The 25,392-nt window shown below is 34.7% G+C and overlaps 1 protein-coding gene and 1 long non-coding RNA gene across 32 annotated transcripts; one reads left to right on the top strand and one right to left on the bottom strand.

The window, feature by feature from the left end:
• Positions 1–234: 234 nt before the first annotated feature.
• Positions 235–20,509, bottom strand: LOC111013684 (uncharacterized). 31 transcript variants are annotated; one of them, XR_015790110.1, is made up of 15 exons: positions 20,305–20,509; positions 19,713–19,948; positions 19,154–19,222; positions 18,215–18,432; positions 17,921–18,000; positions 17,483–17,739; positions 17,152–17,242; positions 7,891–11,885; positions 6,711–7,796; positions 6,533–6,606; positions 5,909–6,467; positions 5,170–5,728; positions 4,958–5,024; positions 4,805–4,868; positions 235–4,038 (listed from the first exon to the last, which is right to left on the bottom strand). It is a non-coding gene; the product is annotated as an uncharacterized LOC111013684 (long non-coding RNA). The 31 variants fall into 31 exon arrangements; XR_015790115.1 differs by having other exon boundaries at positions 235–658; XR_015790108.1 differs by having other exon boundaries at positions 4,805–4,855.
• Positions 20,510–22,393: 1,884 nt separating this feature from the next.
• On the top strand, positions 22,394–24,827 carry LOC111013663 (alpha carbonic anhydrase 7). The gene is given in 8 exon segments (XM_022288153.2): positions 22,394–22,524; positions 22,526–22,565; positions 23,117–23,334; positions 23,430–23,536; positions 23,662–23,764; positions 23,930–24,094; positions 24,293–24,346; positions 24,442–24,827. Coding segments are annotated over 8 exon segments (813 nt in total). The 5' UTR covers positions 22,394–22,479; the 3' UTR covers positions 24,523–24,827.
• Positions 24,828–25,392: the final 565 nt, after the last annotated feature.

Here is a 25,392-nt window from a genome sequence, read left to right as displayed (position 1 = left end):
TGATTCTCATTAAAAGAATCTTTAAGACAAAAATATATCTAATAATATTATTTTTATTCTATAAAGAACACAACTATTTGGAGATGCTTCTAAGCTACAATCTAAAATAAACATATGTATTCAATAATTAAAAAAGGCAATTTTACCACATTAAAATGCAATCCCAAACATACCTTTGATCAAAAGATAATAAAAAACGGCTAAACAAATAAAATAATAGCAATAATAAAAAAAGGAAAAAAAAAACAGAGCTACAATTTATTTACATAGTTTCAATTATCTACAAATTCTTATGTTCATGAGCATCCAAAATATCTTAGAAACAAATGGTACCAAAAAAAAATTATACAACACTAAGCTAATATTTGTACAAACTGTCGTGTTTGACGGGCAGAATGACAAACATGCAATAAAAGGATTATGTCAGAAAAAAATGTGAAGCACAAACTATCTTGTACCACCAAATTATTCCGGTCAAGAGCTGGTGTTGTGCCCCAAATTGAATGTATGCAGCTGAGTAAATTTACTGTCTAGCAATATTAGAGCCAACCAGCTCGGCTAGCTGCAATAGAATCTCGACTCTAGGCTAACTCGATTACTCTATTCAGTTCATAACATCCATAAAAAGAACTTCGATACCCCGCGAACCCAACACATCCTGCCAAAAATCATCCCCCAACTTTCATATCAAATTTTAAAAAGCTGATGAATTTGGGCTTCCATTTAAGTTTCGCCTTCATATCGCGATCAATGACTATTTTATCTAACCAACGTTGTAGCAATATCTCAAAGAAAATATAGAATTGCAAAACTGATGGCATCATTATTATGTCTAGCTGGGCATCAAAGGTAACAAAGGTTTTTGAGCGATTATTATATTGATACAACCATTATAGTAAGGCAACCAATATTAACGATCATATTAAGACAACCAAGACATTGATATATTTATTGTACCAAGATACCGATAAGTACATTGAAGCAACCATTCATGATCAAATATTTAGAGTCCATGATTATCTTAGGACTACTAATCTTTACGGACGCCTATTATGTCAAGGCATCAATATTTTGAAGCAAACACTTTATCGAAGAAACATGAAAAATTTATTGAAGCAATCAATAAACAAGACAAAATAATGAGGCAACTAATATTCTCAGTGAGGTCCATGGTCGAGATTCAAACCGAAAGAGGAAATTCTTGGTCACTGAGGATCTTTAGAGGAAGGTCCATTGCAGATGGTGAAGACATCTACCAACATGCTTTCAAGGTGTAGTACGCAACCTCTTTTAAAAAGTTTATGAATAGTCCCTTGCTAAGTTCCTCGACGATTTTAGGCTCGAGGTATCCAAGATAGATTATTTATTGACTTCTCAAGAAAACGAGCTCGGTAGTCTTGAATCTTCTTCGTACTATTTAGTTGGGTCTAGATATTAGGCTATAAAGGAAAAAGTGGCTAGAAATACACAAACATGAGTTATTTGGGTGAATGCTAAAACTGTACTATGAAAAATAGGTCAAAATTGGCTTAACAAGCCTAATGGGTATCTTATAAAGGAAGCTATATTAACAAAAATAAGGATGCAAGTATAGCACAATCAAAGGCTAACAAGGAAGCCAAGTAATTGTTGGAACTAGTTGCAACAATATTGCAGCTTATTGGCCATAAATTGGTAGCTTAAAAAGAGTACACATTTATACGAAGAGTTTGAGTGAATGTTAGAATTGTACTCGAAAAAGGGATCAAGAATCTTTACGAGCCTAATGGGTTCCCTTCAAGAGAAGCTACACTAACCCAAAGGATGTTAGTCGAAGGAGGACTAACAAAGAAGTAACTATTAGTACCTATTTTAGGCCCACCGAAATATTGAACCAACCATTCTTTTTTCAGATAACTATCAGATCAAGGCAACAAATATTTTGAGTCAACCATCATTTCGAGATCACAAAAATTTTGAGCCAACTATTGGTCATATATTTCATGGTCAACCAATATTTAGGGACAATCAACATATAGTGACAAGTGACAATTATTGATGCTTTATTTTGAGATAACCAATATTTAGGGACAACTGACAAATCAAGGCAACCATTGGTTCATTTAGATAAACAAATATTTAGGGATAAACGACATATGCAACCATTAATCCTATATTTCAAGCCAACCAATACTAAGGGACAAGCAATATTTTAAGGCAATATTGCAGCTTACTTGCCATAAATTGGTAGCTTAAAAATAGTACACATTTATACGAACAATTTGAGTGAATGTTAGCATTGTACTCGATAAAGAGATCAAGGATCTTTACAGGCTTAATGGGTTTCCTTCGAGAAAAGCTACACTGACCGATGCTTAACCAAAGGATATTATTTTTGGAAAAATAGACTAATAAAGAAATAACTATTAGTACTTATTTTAGGCCAACCGAAATGTCGAACCAACAACCATTCTTTTTTAAATAACTATCACATTAAGGCAACAAATATTTTGAGACAACCATCATTTCAAAGCAACAAACATTTTTGGACAGCCATCATTTCGAGATCACAAAAAATTTGAGACAACTATTAGTCATATATTTCTCAAGGTTAACCAATATTTAGGGATAGCCAATGTATAGTGACAATCATTGGCACTTTATCTTGAGGCAACCATTGGTCCTACATTTAAAGGAACCAATATTTAAGGACAATTGACATATTGAGGCAACTTTTTTTAGACGATTTTGAAGCAACAAACATTTTGGGACGACCATCATTTCAAGATAACAAAAATGTTGAGGCAACTATTGGTCCTATTATTTCAAGGTCAACCAATATTTAGAGACAAGTAGAGACGGAATCGAATGATTGTGATCTCGACAATAAGACAAAGCCAACATATCGTGACAAATCATTGGTGCTTTATCTCGAGGCAACCAATATTTAGGGACAACCGACAAATCAAGGCAACCATTGGTCCTACATTTAGAGGAACCAATATTTAGGGACAATCGACATATTAAGGCAACCATTAATCTTATATCTTAAGGCAACCAATAATAAGGGACAAATAACATATTAAGGCAACTATTTTGAGACAACCATCATAGCAACAAACATTTTCTGACAACCATCATTTCGAGATCACAAAAATGTTGAGACAACTATTGATCCTATATTTCAAGGTCAAACAATATTTAGGGGGGTGGAATCGAATTATTGCAATCTAGACAATGAGACAAAGTCAACATATCGTGACAAATCATTGGTGCTTTATCTTGAGACAACAAATATTTAGGGACAATCGACAAATCAAGGCAACCATTGGTCCTACATTAGAGAAACCAATATTTAGGGACAATCGACATATTAAGGCAACCATTAATCTTATATCTTAAGGCAACCAATAATAAGGGACAAGCACCATATTAAGGCAAACTATTATGAGACAACCATCATTTCGAAGCAACAAACATTTTTGGACACCATCATTTCGAGATCACAAAAAATTTGAGGCAACTATTGATCATATATTTAAAGGTCACCAATATTTAGGGTCAATTACGCGTGGAATCGAATGATTGCGATCTCGACAACAAGACAAAGCCGACATATCGTGATAATCATTGGTGTTTTATCTCGAGCCGACCAATATTTAGGGACAACCGACAAATCAGGGTGCAACCATTGGTCCTACATTTAGAGGAACCAATATTTGGGGACAATCTACATATTAAGGCAACCATTAATCTTATATTTTAAGGCAACAAATACTAAGGGACAAGCAACATATTAAGGCAACTATTTTGAGACAACCATTATTCCGAAGCAACAAACATTTTTGGACAACCATCATTTCGAGATCACAAAAATTTTGAGGCAACTATTGGTCAATGTTTAAAGGTCAACCAATATTTAGGGACAAGTAGGGATGGACTCGAATGATTGCGATCTCGACAATGACACAAAGCCAACATATTGTGACAGTCATTGGTGCTTTATCTCGAGCCAACCAATATTTAGGGACAACCGACAAATCAAGGTAGCCATGGGTCCTACATTTAGAGGAACCAATATTTAGGGACAATCGACAAATTAAGGCAACCATTAATCCTATATTTTAAGGCAACCAATACTAAGGGACAAACAACATATTAAGGCAACTATTGATCCTTTGTTTCAAATAAACCAATATTTCAAGACACCTGTAGTTTTTAGGCCACATATATTTTGAAGCAGCTGTCACTTTAAAACAACCAATTGGGACATCCGTCATACTAAGGAAACAATTATCTTGTGACAACCATCATTTTGAGGCAACATGATAGAACCCAACTTGTATTATTTATAATCAAAGAGGAGTTACAAGGGCCAAGAAAGATTCAATAGCTCCTCATGGTCAAACCAGCCAACTCCGTTAAACTAGTTTTACATACTTGACCTGTTGGTGATAGGTTGGGCCCATATTTATCTTCTAACAACTAGACCATCTCTATTATCTTCTTAAACCCATTAGGTTTTTTAACCATGTTGAATAACCAATGAACCCAATAGCTTCAACTGATGTGTTGGGTAAATTTAATCATTTATGGATATCTTAAAAATATTTAGTGTTTCATCCCTAAAAAATGCATTTTTATCCATGAAAGAGGGAGAAAGAGTGAGTAGGGAGAGAAATAAACCTTAATGTCCTTTCCTAGCGTGACCCTCCTTTCTATAGCTATATTTTAAGTGAGCCTAGATTGGTACTTTTATAGACCTAAAAAATAATCATACAACAATTAAACTTGAAGAATAGAGAAAGGGATTGAGAAAGAGTACCTGAAGTCGAGAGAGAGATAGAAGGATTACAACATTCTTTCTTTTCATCTTCTGTACATATTTGCTACATGCATTATATTTTACATCACAAAAAAAATGTATTTGTCATAGTGAGAGCAGGGAAAAATGGTGAGTATAGAGAGAGAAACAAACCTAGATGTCTTTTCCCAGCCTGACTAGTTATATTTTGGGTGAGTCCTAGATTGGTTATTTTATTTACCTAAAAAAAGAATTATACAACAATTATTTTTTATTTTATTTTTTGTTTTGTTTTGTTTTGTTTTTATTTTTTGTTTTTTTTGCTAACAATCTCATTCAACAATTAAACAAGAAGAAAAGGGAGAGGGAATGATAAAAAGTAGTACCCGAAGTCGAGAGAAGAAGAAGATTGAGCGAGAGAGATGGAAGGATTACAACTTCCTTTCTTTTCAACTTATGTATGTATTTGCTATATGTACTCTATTTTCCATCCCTACAAAATGCATTTTTATTATTGAAAAAGAAAGAAATAGTGAGTAGAGAGAGAGAAACAAACCTAGATTTCCTTTCCTAGACCCTCCTTTCCATAGCTATATTTTTAATGAGTATGAATTGGTTCTTTGATCTACCTAATAATCATACAACAAATTAAACTTAAAGAAAAAAGAGAGGAATTGCGAAAAAGTACCTGAAGTAGAGATAGAAAGAAGATCGAGAGAGAGAAATGGAAGGAACACAACTTCCTTTCTTCTCAACTTCGTTAAGTATTTGCTATATGTACTATAATTTTCATCCCTACAAAATGCATTTTTTGTTAGTAAGAAAATGGGAGAAAGAGTAACCAGAGAGAGAGAACCAACTCTTGATGTTCTTTTCTAGCCTGACCCTTCCTTCAATAGCTATATTTTCGAAGAGTCTGGATTCTAAACGGGTTCTTTTCTTTACCTAAAAGAATAATCATACAAGAATTAAACTTGATAAAAGGAGAGAGAGATTGAGAAAGAGTACGTGAAGTTGGGAGAGGAAGACTGTGTATTTGCTATATGTATTATATTTCCAACCCTACCAAAATGCATTTTTATTAGTGAGAGAGGGAGAAAGAATGAGTAAAGAGAGAGAAAAAACCTTGATGTCCCTTCTTAACTTCACCTTCCCTTCTATAGCTATATTTTGGGTGAGTCGGGATTGGCTGTTTATTGACCTAAAATACAATAATAGAACAATTAAACTTGAAGAAAAATAGAGAGGAATTGAGAAAGAGTACCTGAAGACGAGAGATGAAGAAGATCGAGAGGGAGATATGGAAGGATTGCAACTTCCTTTCTTTTCAACTTCCATACGTATTTCCTATATGTATTCTATTTTGCATGCCTACAAAATGTTTTTTTTAATAAGTGAGAGAAGAACAAAGTGCAAGCACAGAGAGAGAAACAAACCTCGATGTTCTTCCTTAGCTAGGTCCTCCCTTCCATCACTATATTTTCTCTGAGTCTAGATTTGGTTCTTTTATTTACCTAAAAAATAATTATACAACAATTAAACTTAAAGGAAAGAGAGAAGGTTTGAGAAAGGTACCTGAAGTTGAGAGAAGAAGAAGATCGAGAAAGAGAGAGACGGAAGGATTACAACTTCTTTTGTTTTGAACGTTTGTACATATTTGCTATATGTATTATGTTTTTCATCCCTACAAAATGTATTTTTATCAATGAGAGAGGGAGAAAGGGTGAGTAGAGAGAGAGAGAAACAAACCTTGTCCTTTCCTAGTCTGACCCTCCGTTCTGCAGCTTTATTTTGGGTGAGCCTAGATTGGTTATTTTATTTACCTAAAAAAAGAATCATTCAACAATTAAACTTGAAGAAAAGAAAGATGTATTGAGAAAGAGTACTTGAAGTAGAGAGATAGAGAGATGGAAGGATTACAACTTACTTTCTTTTCAACTTCTGCACGTATTTGGTATATGTATTATGTTTTTCATCCCTACAAAATGCATTTTTATCAATGAGCTAGAGAGGAAAAAACAGTGAGTGGATAGAGAGAAATAAACCTTAATGTTCTTTCCTAGTTTGACCCTCCCTTCCATAGCTATATTTTGGGTGAGTATAGATTAGTTCTTTTATTTACCTAAAAAATAATCATACAATAATTAAACTTGAAGAAAAGAGAGAGGGATTGAGAAAGAGTACCAGTAAAGAGAGGAAGAAGATCGATAGAGATAGAGATGGAAGGATTGCAACTTGTTTTCTTTTCAACTCTTGTACATAATTGCTATAAGTATTCTGTTTCCATCCCTACAAAATGTATTTTAATCAACGAGATAGGGAGAAAGGGTGAGTAGAGGGAAAGAAACAAACTTTGATGTCTTTTCCTAGCTTTCATCCTCCCTTCCACAGATATATTTTGGGTGAGTATGGATGGGTTCTTTTATTTACCTAAAAACTAACCATACAACAATTAAACTTGAAGAAAAGAGAGAGGGATTGACAAAAAATACCTGAAGTCGAGAGAGGAAGAAGATTGAGAGAGAGAGAGATGGAGTTACTTCCTTTCTTTTCAACTACTGTACATAGTTGCTATATGTCTCCATGTCTCCAGATGATATCTTTCAGTCCAGTTTAGAGGTTATTATAGAACTAAGAATTGAACAGGATAATGCTGTTAGAACTTAGGAACTAATGCATGATTGTGGATAGCTTTACAGTACTTAAAGAAATGAACTTAAAACATACCAGGGTGTCTAAATTGTCAACTATGGCATAATTCATTGACAATAAGAGAAGCACATAAATGTAAGTCAACGCAATATTAGAGGAAGAACAAAAATAGAGCTGAATATAGAATCTCGCTCTCAAATATGTATTACAATCGTTCAAACCTTGACGATTGACGTGCATTTTTCATTTCGTAGATGTCGTAAGTGTATAATGTATTGATTCGTACCTTGTGAAATTCTAAGAGTATCGCCTCCAACTCTGCGAAGCTCTCCATGTACAATGAAGGAGCAACCTGGAAAAACTGGAGGAAAACATTTTAAGACAACTATATTGTTCCCCAGTATTTGTTAGAATCACAGGCATTAAGAAGAGAGAAGGGGCTAAGTGAGGAGCACCTCTGTTGCCATTGATAAATGACATTTATGTCCATTTTTTCCCCCTTGGAGCTTCATCTTTCAAACCAGGAATCTCTTTTAACTCTATGTAGCTCTGTTCATTCCAATATTCCAATTTATTACATGTCAATCTTCGCTTTGCCTTCAAACATCTGTTTGGAAATGGAGAAAATTTTGCATGACTTCTTTTGGGAAGGTATTAACGGTGGCAAGGTCACTATAGGAATTTACCTTCCAAGTCTCAATTGGATGGTGGTCTCGGCATTAGGCAGTTTCAAACAAAGAAATACAACACTTTTGGCCAAATGAGGTTGGAGATTCATGCTTGAATCAGACTCTTTCTGGAAACAAGTAATTGTCAGTATCATGGTTTGGATATGTTTGACTGTTTGAGTGGCATACATCCAGTAAAATAAATTCCAGTTTGAGAATTCCATGACATAATATTTCAAAAGATTGGAAGAAAGTGGAGAAATTTGCTTCTTTCAAGATAGGGAATGGCAAAGGAAGTTCTTTTTGGAGTGACACTTGGTTGGGTGACTCTCGTCTCAACCTTCAATTCCCTCGTATTTTTTAATGGCATTTTGTCTTGATGATTTCCTCTAGAATACGTTTAAAAGATGCTGAAATTAACGAGCTAAGCTCTCGTTTACTTGAGCTTGAAACATTCAAATGAGTCTCCCAAGAGGATCCGAAGAGGTGGAGGCTTGAGCCTTCTGGCAATTTTTTTTCAGCAAAATCACTTTCAAGGCTGCTTGCTCCTTCTTCAGCTTTACCAAAAGATATATATTCCGTCGTCTGGAAATCCAAAAGCCCTGAGCGAATCAACATTATTATTTGGGATTTACTAAATAGTAAGCCCAGCTCAATACAGCTGATGTTTTACAAAAGAGGTTGCCCGCCTCTTTTCTTTTGCCATCAATTTGCTACTTATGTTTTAACGGCTTCATAACAGAATAACCATTTATTCTTTATTGGGTTTTTTTCTCATGATGCTCAGAGTAATGTTCTCCAATTACTTTTCGGTCCCTCTTTGGCTCCTAGATCAAGCTTATTATGGACTAATGTAGTAAAAGCCACCATTTTCGAACTTTGGATGAAACGCAATCAAAGAATTTTTGGAGATTCTCAGAATCACTAACCCGTCCGGATTGAAGCAGCTAGATTAAAGTCTTCTCAATAGTATTCTCCCTCTAAATTATTTTCAGATTACTCTCTTGTTTGACTTGGGAGTTCTTCATTTCTCCCCCACCTTTTCAGCTTTCTGGAAATGGTCACAAGTCGTTCGAGGCAATCTTGAGGCTCTAGTCGTCTTGAAGGTCTTCAACCATTCGCTATCAACTAAAAATCTGTCTATCAAGGAAAAGACAGGCTCTCTCTACCATCAAACCACGTAAAAGCTCCATTAGAGAGTGGGATGTCAAACCATTCTAACTCTTCAACGATTCTGTTGAAAATCCTCATACTTCTTGTCATGTCATCGCCTGAATATTTCTCATAGTCCATCTAGTTACATTGAAATCACCTACAAATGCACCATAAGCCAGAGACCGCATTGCCTACATCACACAATTCCTCCCAAAACTTGTCTCTACTAAGTTGGCGTAGATATTTCTACTCTCCTTTTACTAATTACAGTCTTAATATGTCCCTTCGGGGACATCCGATAATTAGAGTCTTAATATCCTTATGACAAGCCGGAAGGCCTCAATCTTGGGGTATTTTGTACATTTCATATCATCAATGAAATATTTAATTCTTACCCAAAAAATATTTTGGGACAGCCGACAAATGAAAGCAACCAACAGTCCTATATTTCAAGGGAACCAATACATAGAACCGACATATTTAGGCAACCAGCAGTCCTTTATTTTGGGGCAACCTACATATCTAGACAAGCATTGATTTGTTTATTTCGAATCAACCAATATTTAGAAACCACTGACAAATTGAGGCAACTGGTCCAATTATTTCGAGGGAACCAATATTTAGGTTCACTTGACATATTGATGCAACTATTGGTTTGATTATTTCACAGGAACCAAGAGATAGGTACATTAGACATATCGACCCAATCATTGCTCGTTTATTTCGAGGCTGCCAAAATGTAGGGGCATCCGACATGTAGAGTTAATCATTGCTCTTATATTTTGAGGCAACCAATATTTAAGGACAATATTGATTGCCCCAAAATAAATGACCAATTTAGGAACAATCCCAAAATCCACGCCCGCACCTTCTACTTTCCTCCTTCAACCATGGCCAAGAAGCAAAGTTAAGCGATACTGATTCTGAGTTCTTTCTCGACCACAATTGCTATGTTAACGACATTGAGCTCAACAAAAGCACAGAAGATCATAGCAACAGCTGTTACTACCATAGAGACCATGCCGCGAACGGCCTCGGAGGTTGGAGTTCAACCTTCACTTCTCAGTTTATTGCAACCAAGCTTGTAGAATCATAGTACAAAAGTTAGTTTTAGACATGGATGCAAAGGCTTCTTTTTATTATTTGACTATAGTGGAGCGGATCAAAATGTGGAGGATAAGATATTAAGAAGGTAGTCATTAAGGTCAAAGAGAGCCTCATTTTCTAAGTAATTGACTGATGAATTACCTATTGGCCATGGTTGCAGCTTCACACAGACTATCTTCAATGGAATCAATGTGCATTCGCTAGAGTAAGACTTCTCTCTACACCATATACTATAAAAGAAGCTGGGTGGGCTAATTTGGGAGTACTAGTTCTTTTTGCCATTGTGTGTTGTTATACAACCTCACTTATGAGGTACTGCTTTGAGAGGAGAAAGGGAGTTGTTATACAACCTCATTTATGAGGTACTGCTTTGAGAGGAGAAAGGGAGTCATAACATACCTAGATTTAGGAGAAGCTACCTATGGACAATTTGGCCGTATTTTTGTCTCTTATCATTGTGTGTTGTTATTGTGATGAATTTATCTTGGAAGGAGACATTCCAACCAAATTATTCCTTGGAGCATCATTGAGTTGGGGTGGCATCCAGTTAGACTCCATGCATCTTTTTGGAATTTGCAAATCGTTCTGCCCACTATTTGCCTGAGAGATCTTCGTGTGATCTCATACCTGTTAGCTGGTGGGGTCCTTGCGACCAGCGTGATAGTCCTGTGCATAATTTTTCTTGGTACAATTGGAAGCATAGGATCTCATCAAACTGGTCAAGTTGTGAACTGGAAGGGCATTCCTCTTTTCTTTTTTTTTTTTTTTCTTTTACACAGTTGCCAGGTTCTCTTTTCTCCGAAAATTAACAAAAAAATTCCACAGCATTCAAATACAATAAGGCAATTAGAAGACCGAAATCAATCTTGTTGTAGTTTTACTTAATTACACTTTACCACACAAATCAACATACAAAATGTAGAGTGGAAGAATGCACCATGTTTTGCCTTGTTCTAAGAGTGTGCATGTGCATGCTCTAGTTTATGTTTGTACTCGAGATGCAACAAGGCCCTCTCACAATCTCCAGTAGGAGCTCAAGCTTTTCTTAGTGTGCATGCTCTAGTGTATGCGGGTTGCTGTTGGGGAATCCCAACTACCCAGCCGAGTAAACAACCCATTTTTCGTAGGAATATCCACCAAATTAAGGTCCTCAATTAACAAATTAAAGGTTTTCATGTTTTTGGTAACTATTCCTCCATTGAATTTTTCTGCCAGTCTTCTAACCACATTGAAATCGCCTGCAAGGCACCAACAATCAGAACACAGGCCATAAAGATCTGCAATTTCTTACCAAAAAGCATCCCTACCTCTATAAGAGGAAGGACTGCAAACCCCTGTAATCCATCCCCTACTGCAGTCTTTAAAAATGATATGAATTGAGACAGAGAATGAACCAGCCACTAAATCAAAAACTTAAACTGAATTCTAATTCCACAAATTAATAATCCTGCCAGGAGACCGTACAACACCCAATTCTGACTAGCCAATGCCCAGGACTCCATATGGATTTCACCAGCTTCCTGTCAAACAGCTCTAATTTAGTTTTCTGAAGAATAACTACATGCGAATTAGATTTAGATAAAAAAGAATTAATTAGAGCTCCCCAAACCCTCTAACATTCGAAGAGATTACTTTCATGGAGAAACCACAAGGTTCTCCAAATGGAACCACCTCTACCTACCCAAAAGAGGAAGACTTACCATCCTACAATCGATCCTTTATATTTTTTTAACTTATTACCTCTCCATTTTCCACATCTCCAGTGAAGGAGCCAGAACAATTTGATTTCTTTTGGAGAGCACAAATGGGAAACGACAAGCTCTGAGTGTAAATTGGAACAAAACACAACTTCATCTTCAAGAAAATGGCCTCGACATTGGCAACATAAGAAAAGGAACTCAGCCCTCCTCTCAAAATGGATCAGGAGATACATAAATGAGAAAGATCACTTGTGGAGGACTTTCATTGCAACAAAATATGGAGAAGCCACCGTTGATGATTGGCCTACAACAAATTCCCATCTTTTCAAAGGTCCATGGGGAGAAATCCTTGTACAAACTCCTCTTATTAAAGAAGTTGATATAAGCAAGGTGGGAGATGGCAGCAGCACCAGTTTTTGGCTTGACAAATGGCTAGAGACCACCTCTTGGCAGTAGTTTTTCCAAGCCTTTATTTGTTCTCCACTAACAACCAAGCTACTACAGCTAAGGACCTATGGTCCCCAATCACAAAATCTTGGGACTACAATCTTAGGAGAACGCTCAAAGATGAAGAGATCGAAGACAAAATGATGTTATCTCACAAATTCTCTTGTTTCACTCTCACATCTTCACAAGACACATGGTTATAGCCTTTGGACCCTTCAAATCGCTTCACAGTTATTCCCTATTCACTCATTCATCCTCTGGTAGAGACAATGCCTTCCTTTTCCCTTTCTGATAGACTTTGGAAAGATAAATATCCAAAAAAAATTAAATTCTTTTGTTGGGAACCCAATCATAGAGCAATAAACATCGGTCTAAAAAAAGCATTCAAACAATCAGCGTCGGTCTAAAAAAAAGGATTCAAACATGGACATCTCTTTGAATGTCTACTTTCTCTGCTTCAGAGACACTAAAATACAATGACATCTTTTTATCTCGTGCGACTTTGCTGTCGGTTTCTGCACGCTTTGCCGGTGGGTCACCCTTTCAAAAAGGGAAGGAGGAATTATATGGATGAATTTGGTTAGAGATTTCTTTTGGAATGCATGGCTTGAAAGAAACAACATGATCTTCAAGAACACCACTCTTCCTTTTAGTATCTTTTTTGTAGAGTTATGGGTATAACATTTAATTTATGTAAATATTTCTACTCTCCTTTAACTAATTACAGTCTCAATGACCTATGATAAGCTGGAAGGCTTCTTTGTAATATAATTTGGGGTCCTTTTGTATATTTCATATCACCAATGAAATATTTGCTTCTTGCCTAAAAAAATATTTAGAGACCACCGACACATCGAAGAAACCATTGGTGCTATATTTCAAGGTAACCAATACTTAGAACCGACATATTTAGGAAATTATTGATCCTTTATTTCGAGGCAACTATAGGGGCAACCTCCATATTGAGGTAAGCATTGGTTCTTTTATTTCAAGGCATAACCAATAGTTAGGGACAACCGAGATATTGGGACAACTATAGGTCCGATTGTTTCGAGGGAACCAATATTTCGGTTCACTTGGCGTATCGATGCAGCTATTAGTCTGATTATCTCGAAGGAACCAATATTTAGGTTTATTTGACATACCGTTCCAACCATTAATGCTCGTTTATTTTCAAGGCAACCAGTATTTAAAAAGAGCCGACTTAACGAGGAAACCATTGGTCTTTTATTTGAGGCAACCAATATTTAGAGACAACCTACATATCGAGGCAACTATTTGTTAAATTATTTCGAAGAAACCAATATTTAGGGACATTTGACATATCAATGTAGTCATTGATAGTTTATATTGAGACAACCAAAACTTAAAAATATTCGATATGTCGAGGCAACCATTGATGCTATATTTTAAGGTAACCAATACTTAGCGACAACCGATATATTTAGACCACCATTGGTCATTTATTTCAAGGCAACGAATATTTAGGAACAACCGACTAATCGAGGAAACCATTGGTTCTTTATTTTGAAGAAACCAATATCTAGGGACAACCAACATATCGAGCAAATCATTAGTCCAATGACAACAAATATTTAGGGACAACCAACTATTGAGGCAATCATTATCAATATTTAGGGACAACCAATACTTATCGAGGCGATCAATATTCAAGTTCATTTGACATATCGATCTAATCATTATTGCTCGTTTATTTCAAGGCAACAATATTTAAGGAGAGGCAACTTACTTTGGAAACCATTGGTTTTTTGTTTGACACAACCAATATTTAGAGACATCGAACATGTCGAGGCAACTATTATTTTAATTATTTCGAGAAAACCAACATTTAGGGACATTTGAAGGACGTTTATGTGGAGGCAACCAATATTTAAAGATATTCGATATGTTGATGCAACCATTGCTCCTATATTTCGAGGCAGACAAGCGACGCATCAATGCAACCATTGATCCTATTGATCCTATAATTCAAGGTAACTAATACTTAGGGACAACCAATATATTTAGGAAACCATTGGTCCATTATTTTAACACCCATTGATCCATTATTTTAGCTTTAGGCCACCATTGGTCAATTATTTTAACACAACAGATATTTAGGGAAAACCGAATAATTAAAGAAACCATTGGTTCTTTATTTTGAGGAACCAAGGCAACCATAATTCAAGGTAATCAATACTTAGGGAAAATCGACACATTTAGGCAACCATCGATCCTTTATTTTAGGGCAACAAATACACAGGAACAATCGACTAATTGAGGAAACAATTGGTTCTCTAAAACCAATATTTAAAAACAATCGACATATCAAGCGAACCATTAGAGTCTGATTATTTCAAGGCAACAAATATTTAGGGATAACCGACATATTGAGGCAATCATTGCCAATATTTAGGGACAACCGACTTGTCGAGGAATCAATTACTCTTATATTTTGAAGCAACCAATATTTATCAAGGCAACCAATATTTAGGTTCATTTGACATATATTTAGGTTCATTTGACATATCGATCCGACCATTATTGCTCGTTTATTTCAAGGAAACCAATATTTAGAGACAACTGACACATCGAAGCAACAATTAGTTCAATTATTTCGAGGAAACCAATATTTAGGGACATTTGACGATTGTTTATATTGAGGCAACCAATATTAAAAGATATTCGATATTTTGAGGCAACCATTGCTCCTATACTTCGAGGTAGACAAGCGACACATCAGGTCCTATATTTCAAGGTAACCAAAACTTAGGGAAACCTGATATATTTAGGCAACCATTGGAAAAAACAAACTTTCATTAAAAGTATGAAAAGGAAAACTGAAAACCTTTCATCAACCAATATATTTCAAGGCAACCATTGGTCTTTTATTTCAAGGCAATGGATATTTAGGGACAACCGACTAATCAAGGAAACCATTGGTTCTTTATTATGAAAAAACCAATATTTAGGGACGACGAACATATTGAGCGGACTAATGGTCCGATTATTTCGAGGCAACAAATATTTAATTTGAGGAACAACCAACGTATTGGAGCAATCATTGCAAATATTTAGGGACAACAGACTTGTCGAGGCAACAATTGCAATTATATTTTGAGGCAACCGATATTTAGGTACACTCAATACATTGAGGCAATCATTGATTTTATATTTCGAAGTAACCAATATATAGGGACAATTGACATCTTTAGGCAACTATTGGTCGTTTATCTCTATGCAACCAATATTTAGGGACAACCATCGTATCAAAGCAACCAATATTTAGGGACAACCGTCGTATCAAAGCAACCAATATTTAGGGACAGCCTGCACATACCGAAGCAACCTTTGGTTGCATAATTTGAGGCAACCAACTTACATATCAATGGCAACCATTTATATGGGTAGTTCGAATGAATGTTAGAAATGCACTGGCAAAGGGTTCAAAGTTGCTCGACCAGCCCCTAATTGGTTCCCTCTATGAGATGCTATGCTGGTCGAAATGGCACAAAAATTGTTGGTACTAGTTGAAACAATTTTGCAACTTATTTACTATAAATAAGTAGCTTAAAAAGAGTACACATTCATATGAGTAGTTTGAGTGAATGTTAGAAAATAGGTCAAGTTGCTTAACAAGCCTAACGAGTACCATTAGTAAACTACAAAAAATTTTGCTTTCACAAGAGATTGCAATAGGGGCCAAAAAAAGGCTAAGGAACTAATCGTTGAAACTATTTGCCATAAATAAAAAGCTTAAAACGAGTACATGTTCATATGAGTAGATCGAGTGAATGTTAGAATTGTACTCTGTAAAATGATTCAAGTTCCTTAACCAGCCTAATGGGTTCCCCCCGCTGAGAGATGCTATACTAGCCAGCCTTTGGTTAACCAAAAAATGTTAGTTTCACACAAAAAAATGATTAAAGTAAGTACAAGCTTAAAAGAGGACGCATTCATCTGAGTAGTTTGAGTGGATGTTAAAAATTGTACTAAAAAATATCAGCAAGCTTCTTAACATGCCTAATGGATGACCTCTTAGGGAAGGTATACTAACAAAACTATGCTTAAGCAACCGAATCAATGTGGAAAAAAGAGCTGACAAGGAAATAAATGTTGGTACAAGTTGATACGAATTATAGTCTAGGGTTTGAGAATTGTACAAAGATAGCTTGGGTTTGAGAATTGTACAAAGATAGCTTGGGGTAGGGGCTTATGGGTTGAAAGAAATGCCAGAATTTTTAAGATCTCACTTAAGTACTAGATTCTTACCATATGGGTATTTGGTCAAAAAGGGAAAAATAAAAAATTTAATAAAAATAATCAAAGTTCTAAAGATTCAGGAAATAAACCCAAAGAGAGAGAGCAAATAACTGGTCCCCAATTTCTAAATTAATTTTCTCTTCAACACCCATAAATGAACTCTTGAATTCATTATTGAAGGTTCGTTGCAATAATTATCACAAAATTAAAGGTTTGTTGCAATAATTATCACAAAATCAAAGGTTCGTTGCAATAATTATCACAAAATTATAAACATGTAGCAAGGGAGATGCAAATGACTACGTAGCACCGTAAAAAGTGATATTGCAAGTATTCTAAGTTCAATGAACAAATATAAGACAAATAATATACATACCTCTAAGAGAATATTGAGATAGCCAAGTACCTTATAATAGGCATACAAATCAGGTTGGATGCCTCCTGTATATCTTGAGATGGCTAGGTACCTTATAAAAATGATGAACAATATACAATCAATCAGAGTAAAATAAGCAAATATGGTCAAAATTATCTTCAATGTTTTTCTCTCTTTAAAGAGAATGTAAGCATCTCAATAACAAGATAGGAAGATAATTTTCACAAAGAAATTTTGACAGAATTGCATAGAGATTTCTCAGAGAAAAAATTAAAGAAAATATTCCAGGGAAAAAAGATTATATAGAGAGAAATGCTGGGAGAAAACTTACATCTAGAACCAATCCCTTCATCCGGTGCGGAGCAGAGTAGATAGCATTCTGCTCTCTTAGTCCAAATGGCACTCTGCAACCCATAATCGTAACCAACAAAGGGCACCCAATCTTCGTTCCCAATATAAAACCAAATAAATTATCTTTAATTTGTATCCTAGTTGCACATTGAATAAAACCACCACAATGTTAACCTATTGCATCCACAATCTCTCTCCAAAGCATCAAATGAGATCTCGAAAGATTTATCCAATCCCCTAACAAGGAATCAACATCATGTCAATGAGGATTTTATACAATATTTAAAAAATTATCAAAATTATCTTGGCAATAACCCCTTGGAAAGCTTGCACAGAAGCGTCCTTGTACATACAGTTATATAGAGAAAGAAGTTTGAGAGACGAGAAAAAGTTGAGAGAAGTCACAGGTACTTCTTACCTAGTTCCTCAATGTCACAGGTCACCTACTTCTTCAGATATTTTTGTATTCTGTAATATATTTAATATGAATTACTTTGCCTGCACATAGATAAAATAAAAATTATGTAATTTTTATTAGTTCAAACAGTTTACAAGAATTAATCAGTCACACCCGAAAAAACCGAAAGGGAATTGAGATTCAGAGGTAAACAGAATCATACGTCCAGAACTGCGAGAATGAGGGCAGGCGGAGTGCATTTAGGGTTTTAAATCTTTTAAAATATAATTAAAGAGAGAGAGAGAGAGAGAGTACCTTGCCTCAAAAAGGATTTCTTGATATAATAAAAACGCAGCTTACAAGCTACCAATAGGTAAGCCCGCACGGCAGAATGGCCAAAGGGATGATCAATTTGCCAACTAACTATAGGAGTAACACCGAATTCTTCCTTATAAATCTATGCCCAAGAGTTGTTGATCAATTATATTGATGTAGTGTTTTGCTGCCTATCATGCATGCGCATGCCCCAATTTCTGAATTGGAAAAATAAAGAATTCAAACTGTTGGATGGTATTTTACATGGACACGAAAAGCAATAATTATTTAACATGAATTGTAATTGACCCGAGATAATTATTTTCCTGACTACATCCTGAAATCCTCACCCTGATCTGCCCATCATCTTTGGAAAAATGCATGTACTAACAAAAAAAAAAGTGATAGTGTAATAATTAGCAAGCAGAAGATGGAAAATTTATAATAATAAAAATGCCAATAATATCTTTTTTTTAAAATGCCCTGGAGAAGATATTTTATTCTATCAAGTATTTTAAAAAATCATCCAATTAACCTGACACTTTGCAAGTCTTTATAATAACAGCTATCTATTTGACTTGTGACATAAAAAACATAAGATACGATTAAAGAGGGCACTTTTATCAGTAGCATGATTTTTTATAACTTTACAAGTTGTCAACTAGGGAAGAAACAAATGTCTACCAAGGTTCCTGTCCATAAAACATTGAAATACGTCCTGTAGATCTAGTAGTCAAGGAAGAGACGAGCGATAAGAAAAAAATCCCACCGAATAAGGCATTAGTTTTCATTTTTCAATAGCTGAAGAGCTAGGAAAACATGTCTAGAGATTATCCATTTTTGTTGCCATTTTCCAATGGCATGGATTATTTTCTCATAACCCAAAAATTATTATATTAGCCATAATCATTCTCAAAACTAGAATGAAGAACAACATACCTGCTCGACATATATAAATTTTCGATTCTTGTCGGCCAGTAGTGCTGAAACCATCAAATCCAGCACATTCTGCATGCAAGATTAAGTAACGAAAAACAACTGTTCAGTAGAAATAACCATTTACTTTACAGGCAATAAAGAAATTGTAGAAATTGAACAACTTAACATGATCATTCTTGAATTAGCATGAAACAAAAGGAGACTCGGAGTTTTATCAATAAGACCACACCAAAATTGATGAATTATTTTCATTCTAATGAATAAACAAAATACTCGGATTTATATATGAAATATTAAATACAACAGAAGAACTAACAAATTTTAAACCACTCTGTGGAACACGTTAAGTGCCTCAGCTCCAGAGTTAGAGCTTATAGTAACGAATGTTTCCTGAAGGTTTTGTAATCTAAATCATAAACAATAAAAATATTTTCATAAACTTAACCATACGTACGGAGGTGAACACTTTCTAGTGTTTGAAATTGAAATTATTAGTTGTGCAGGCAGAGAGAGAGGGAGCGAGAAGAGAGGAGAGAATATAAAATAAATTATGTTTTACCTCCTCGTCTCACTCGTGCTGGAAGGTTCGAGTCCAAACTGGCAACGAACTACTAGACACATTCTTCATTAGAGGATGAACAGAAGCTGCCTCCTAACATTATTAATTGAAAAAGAATGTGAATGGAATTCTGAAACTTCAAGTTTGCCTTTGAAGCCCCCGTGATGGTTTTTAACCCTAAACTTCCGGAACCTCAATTTCTACCCTTAACTTCCGGAACCTCAATTTCGTGAATTCTGAGCTAAACAAAAGCGAGAATTAGAACAGGAGAGAAAGACAACTATGTCATACCTCTGACACAGAAAAATATTTCCGAAAGAGAGTTTTATAGTTTACTTAGCAATGAAAAATACTACGCTCAAAGATTTTTAGCCAGAAATTTAAATGAAACCCATAAATCAAGGTAGGAAAATACCAAGACGAATTTGGTAGATGAAAGGGCGTCATATATACGCAAGGATTGAGAGTGCAAAAAACCCTAATCGGGATTGAGGATCATGAAAACCCTAACCAGATTGATGGCAATAATTTGACTTGTTGAATAGAAATTTGGAAACGGAAATGCAAATAAAATTCAAGGCAGAAAAACTACCCGAAGGGATTTGAATCCTTGGTAGGGCAAGTGTGTGTAAGATAAGTTGCAGAGAAGACTCCTCCATCTGCGGAGGTGAGTGGGAAAAACCCTAATCAAGATTCGAGAATGGGGAGCATGAAATGAATTGGAAACCCTTAGCTGTAAGAAGAAACAGATGGATGAGGATGAACAGAGTGCAGCAGCAGCGAGAAGCGAGCGAAATTCTGGCAGTAACGACGCGCGAAATGGTTTGCCTTTTAAAGAAACTTCAATGCGTGTGAACTACGCGTCGCGTATCGGGTAAGCGACCTGTAGAAAATGAAAACCGAACCGAACCGGTTAAAATCGAGACGGTTTGATTGGGTCCGATTTTTTACGTCCGGATGGAAAGCATGATAATGAATGATATGGGAACGCTAATTAAAAACAAATTAGATCAATTGTAAAAAGTAAAAAATGTTTATTTTTCGTTAAAAGGAAACTTTTTGTTTCACGAAAAATAAACATTTGTATACCCAACTCTCATGTTTATTACTTCGTTTACGTTTTCGCATTTTAAAAGAATATTGTTTTTGTCTCCAATAACCTTATCGTTTAATCAAGAAATTGACAAAATTTCGCGAAGCTTAGTCTTAGACGAAGCCGACGAAAAACATGCATTAAATAGCTTTAACGTTCAAGTTAGTCTTGGTTTGATCTGTACTCAATTTGAGGATAGTTTTGTGTACCTAAAAAATTATGCGGAATTACGTATTTATAAAGGTTGTGCTTTCGATAATCCTGAAAATCAGGACACGAGAAGTGGTTGTTGGTTTGCGACAGACAACGTAGTATTCATCGGCTCATCCTTTACGATGGTGAACTATTGAATGCTTCATTAGTCGGCGACTTTTAGGAAGTTACGAACGACTCATAATTTTAATATCGATTCAGCCTTTAGGAAGTTCCAAGCAGTTTACTTTAATCTTCAAGGACTTGGTCTTTTGTGTGCCATTATGATGGCTCGAAATATCTCGACCTATAAAATTTTGACATGTGAATTATGTAAAATCACCCCTCCAATGAGAATTTATATAAATGAATTAAATTTATCCAACCTATCAACTTAAGTTTTTGGGCTGAGTGGATTTAGGGTTTAGGATTCATCCTCAACATCCAACACCCTATAAAACTATTTTTATTTTCATCATTAAATTTTTATACCATAAAAAAAAAAAAGAAAAAAAATTTCATGCTACTCATCCATGCCATTTAAACATAAGTCTACTTATAGTACATAATTTAAAGTTAGGATTAAATTAAAATGACTCTTATACAAAAATTTAAGACGAAAAAAAAAAGTGCGAAGGAACAAAATAAAATTTAAATCCTTTGCAAAAATAAGGTTAAAAAATACTTTTGGTCTCTGTACTTTAGTTAAAATAACAATTTAGTCCCTGAACTTTATTTTGTAACGATTTAATCCCTGTAATTTCAGATTATTAACAATTTAGTCTTTGAACTTTAATATGTAACAATTTAGTCATTGTAATTTAAAGTTGGTAAGGATTTAGTCGTTATCGTGAATTTTTTTGGTTAAATTTCTTATATATATGGATAGATAAATTAAGGAGGGACAAAATATGTTTATAACGAGAAAGATTAAATTGTTATACAATAAAATTTGACACTTAATTTTAATAAAATTGTTTACGATAGGGACTAAATTGTTACAAATTTTAAACTATAGGAGACTAAATCATTACAAATTTACAAGTTAAAATTTAGGGACTAAATTGTTAGTTTAGTGAAAGTACATGGATTAAATCGTTACAAACTAAAGTTTATGGACTAAATTATTAGGTTAGGGAAAGTAGTGTTTTTTAACCTATAATAAATTTTAAATTTAAACAAAAAGTAAAATCAATCAGAAATTTATTTTATAGGGAAAAAATATATGTATAGAAACAAAACAAAGCAAATTACAGAATCCGCGCTACCCGCTTCTCCACACTTTTTATTTTCAGTAATTTAAAACTTTCATTGATTTCATCACAGAATTCGGAAGCTCCACAAAAGTTTCGCAACCGCTCTCTCTCTCAATGACTATATAATATTTGCTCGTAATCTGAGAGAGTAGAGCCAATCCCAACGCCGATTCCATTGCTTTCTCTTCCAAATCATTTCCTGGCTTCCTTTTTCGCCCCCGAGGCCATGGAAATTCCGACTAAACTCGTCGTTTTCTTCTCTGTTCTGCTCTTTTTTCATGCATTCATCTTCTATATCTGCGCATGTAGTAGGTAAAATCTTCGCTGCTGCTCATTTATCCATCTACATTGTTTCGATTTCTCCCCTTTCCCTGTTCTTCTTGCATTTGCCCTCTGTTTAAACCATTCATTGTATTCGTATTTCTGTATTTAATTTCTGGTTCTATTAATTATTGTTCGAATCGAACGCACTTGTCTTATCTCAATCGCTTGATGTAAATAAATTTCCATTTACTTAGTTGTGTAAAAATCGATTTAAAATCTTGAGATGGAAGCTAGAGTTTGGCGGGAATATTTGCATCGGCTTTTCGAACTCGTTGCAGTTAGTGTACTCTTCAATACAACTGATATTATCTTTACATATCGTTTTGATTTCTCTCGCTTCCATTTTCTTCGTGTTTAAACCACATATTTATGTATCTGTTTTCATTTCTGATTTTACTAATTAATTTTTGAATCGAAGCAGCGCTCGTAAATGCTTGTTCCTTTACTTTAGTCGAGTAAAAATCGATGTAAAATCTCGAGATGGAAGCTACTGTTCTGCTCGAATATTTACACCGGTATTTCAAAATCGTTGGTTGCAGGGCACGAGGTAGAGTTCGAGTACAAAAAAGGGAGCGTTAAAGGGCCAGAACAATGGGGAAATCTAAAGAAAGAGTGGGAAGCTTGTAACAATGGACGTTTGCAATCTCCCATAGATTTAACAAGCCAGGGAGTGAAGATTACTCCAGAGTTGGGACTGCTAAACAAAAGTTACAATCCTTGCAGTGCAACATTAAAAAATAGGGGCCATGATATTTCTGTAAGAAATTGAACACATTCCCTCTCTGTATATCGATTTTTATGGTTTCTTGATTTGTTTCAAGACTTTTCACTCTTTAATGTGGCCGGATGCAGCTATTTTGGGATGGTAATGCAGGATCAATCCTGGTAAACGGCGTCGTTTATAATCTTCAACAAATTCATTGGCACTCACCTACAGAGCATACGGTCAATGGAAAAAGGTGTTTCTTTCGCACTAAATTGCAATTACACAACCATCCTATTTTGACCACCCAGAAATCTATTGAATGTACTAATTAGTGTATTAAGATACAATTATTTTCTGTAATCTTTATCTATCAATCAGGTTCGACTTGGAACTCCACATGGTTCACCAGACTCCTGATAACAAGATTGCTGTTGTTGGTCAACTCTATCAAATTGGCCAACCAGACCCTTTTGTCGCCCAGGTAAACCACTTGGTTGTTTTATAAACTCAAATAGATTTAAGTGATTTTAACTCATGTATGTCATAGTTAATGATTGCTACTAATAAGATAACTAACACGTGAATTATCAAGTAAAATGATACCTTTACTTTCATTTGACTGCATAATTCTTTTATGTTTGTCTAGTTGAGCGTGGGAATAAGCGGCATGATTGATCAGATGCAAGAAAAGAAGATGGGAGTGATGAATCCAGCCGACATCAAGTTTGGTGGAACAGAGTACTACAGATACATTGGTTCTCTCACCGTTCCTCCTTGCACCGAAGGTGTAATTTGGACCTTAAACAAAGAGGTAACGAGGAGTTTCTTCCAAACATTTTAATTACAACCATTGAAACTAAATCGGCTCATCCTTTTTTAAACAAATGCTTGTAACATTGCTATATGGATTAGAGTGAGTGAAAGATTTAAGTTGAATTCTAATCGGTTAGAATTTTGTCAAAATTTTGGGATTGAATCTTATCAAGGTTTTTGAACTGAAATACAACAGATTGGGACAGTGTCAAAGGAGCAAGTAGATCTTCTAAGGGAGGCTGTTTATGATGTAAGAACCTCAATTACTTTTACTACAAAATGTTGATGAGTCTGTTCCTTAGGAATTGAAGCATTTGTCTGTTTGTTGTTTGTTGTTCATTGCAGTATGCAGAGTTCAATGCAAGACCAACGCAGGCACTCAATAATCGAGAAATCAGTCTTTATTCGGCGAACTCAAAAATTTGAAGGCTGATTATCCAAATTTTGCCCACTAATTTGCAATTGAAAATATCAAAATGTTTATGTAGGATATGGAAATTTGAACTTGGAGGGAATAAAATAAACCAACCAAAATAATAAAATGACATACAATAAAGTCTCTAGCATTTGAGAGACATATTGTAAAGTTCTTTGAGTCCACTCACAACAAGACAATGGGCTTTTCCATGCAATCCCATTCTCCTAACTGCAGTGATTACTTCTCAAAGAACAGGACAACGTCATTCCTTGATTGCTTCTAAGTTCTAACATTACAAGGTTGTTTTTTACTATTGGTTTCCTTTAGTGCTTCTAACATAACAAGGGTTATTTTTTACCAAAAGATTTCCGTTCAATTTTTTTTTTTTAAATTTCTGTAAATTCAAAACATGTGGAAGGATTATACTTAAATTAAATTTAACTATAAAAATCTAACAAAATCTTAAAAGAAATATATTATATTTATAAAAACCTAATTTAATTAAAAAATCTAACCAAATCTTGAAGCAGTTGATTAAAAAAAAAACAAATTTTAAATTAAATTTAACTGACCAAAGAAAAGTTAAGTTCTCATATGGGTTCAAAAAAGAAAAAATCAAAATTAAATTTAACTAGAAAAAATCTAACAAAATCTTAAAAAAAAAATTTAAATTAATTTTAACCAACCAAATTTTAAAACAAACAAAGTCAATTTAACTAATAATTAAACATTTAAAATTTATATTAAATCTAATTTTTTAAAAATTATTTCATGCTTTATATGTATCTATATTTCAATAATAAAAAATAACATTAAACTTTAATTTACTAATTTTCATAAGTATCCGTAAAATTCGGACCTCGATATTTTCATCGACA

The sequence above is a fragment of the Momordica charantia genome, assembly GCF_013281855.1.
Source record: "Momordica charantia cultivar OHB3-1 chromosome 1 unlocalized genomic scaffold, Mcharantia_2.0 BLBB01000001.1, whole genome shotgun sequence".
Taxonomy (NCBI): Eukaryota; Viridiplantae; Streptophyta; class Magnoliopsida; order Cucurbitales; family Cucurbitaceae; genus Momordica; species Momordica charantia.
Note: the sequence above shows the minus strand (reverse complement) of the source record. Positions and strands in the feature narration are given on the sequence as shown.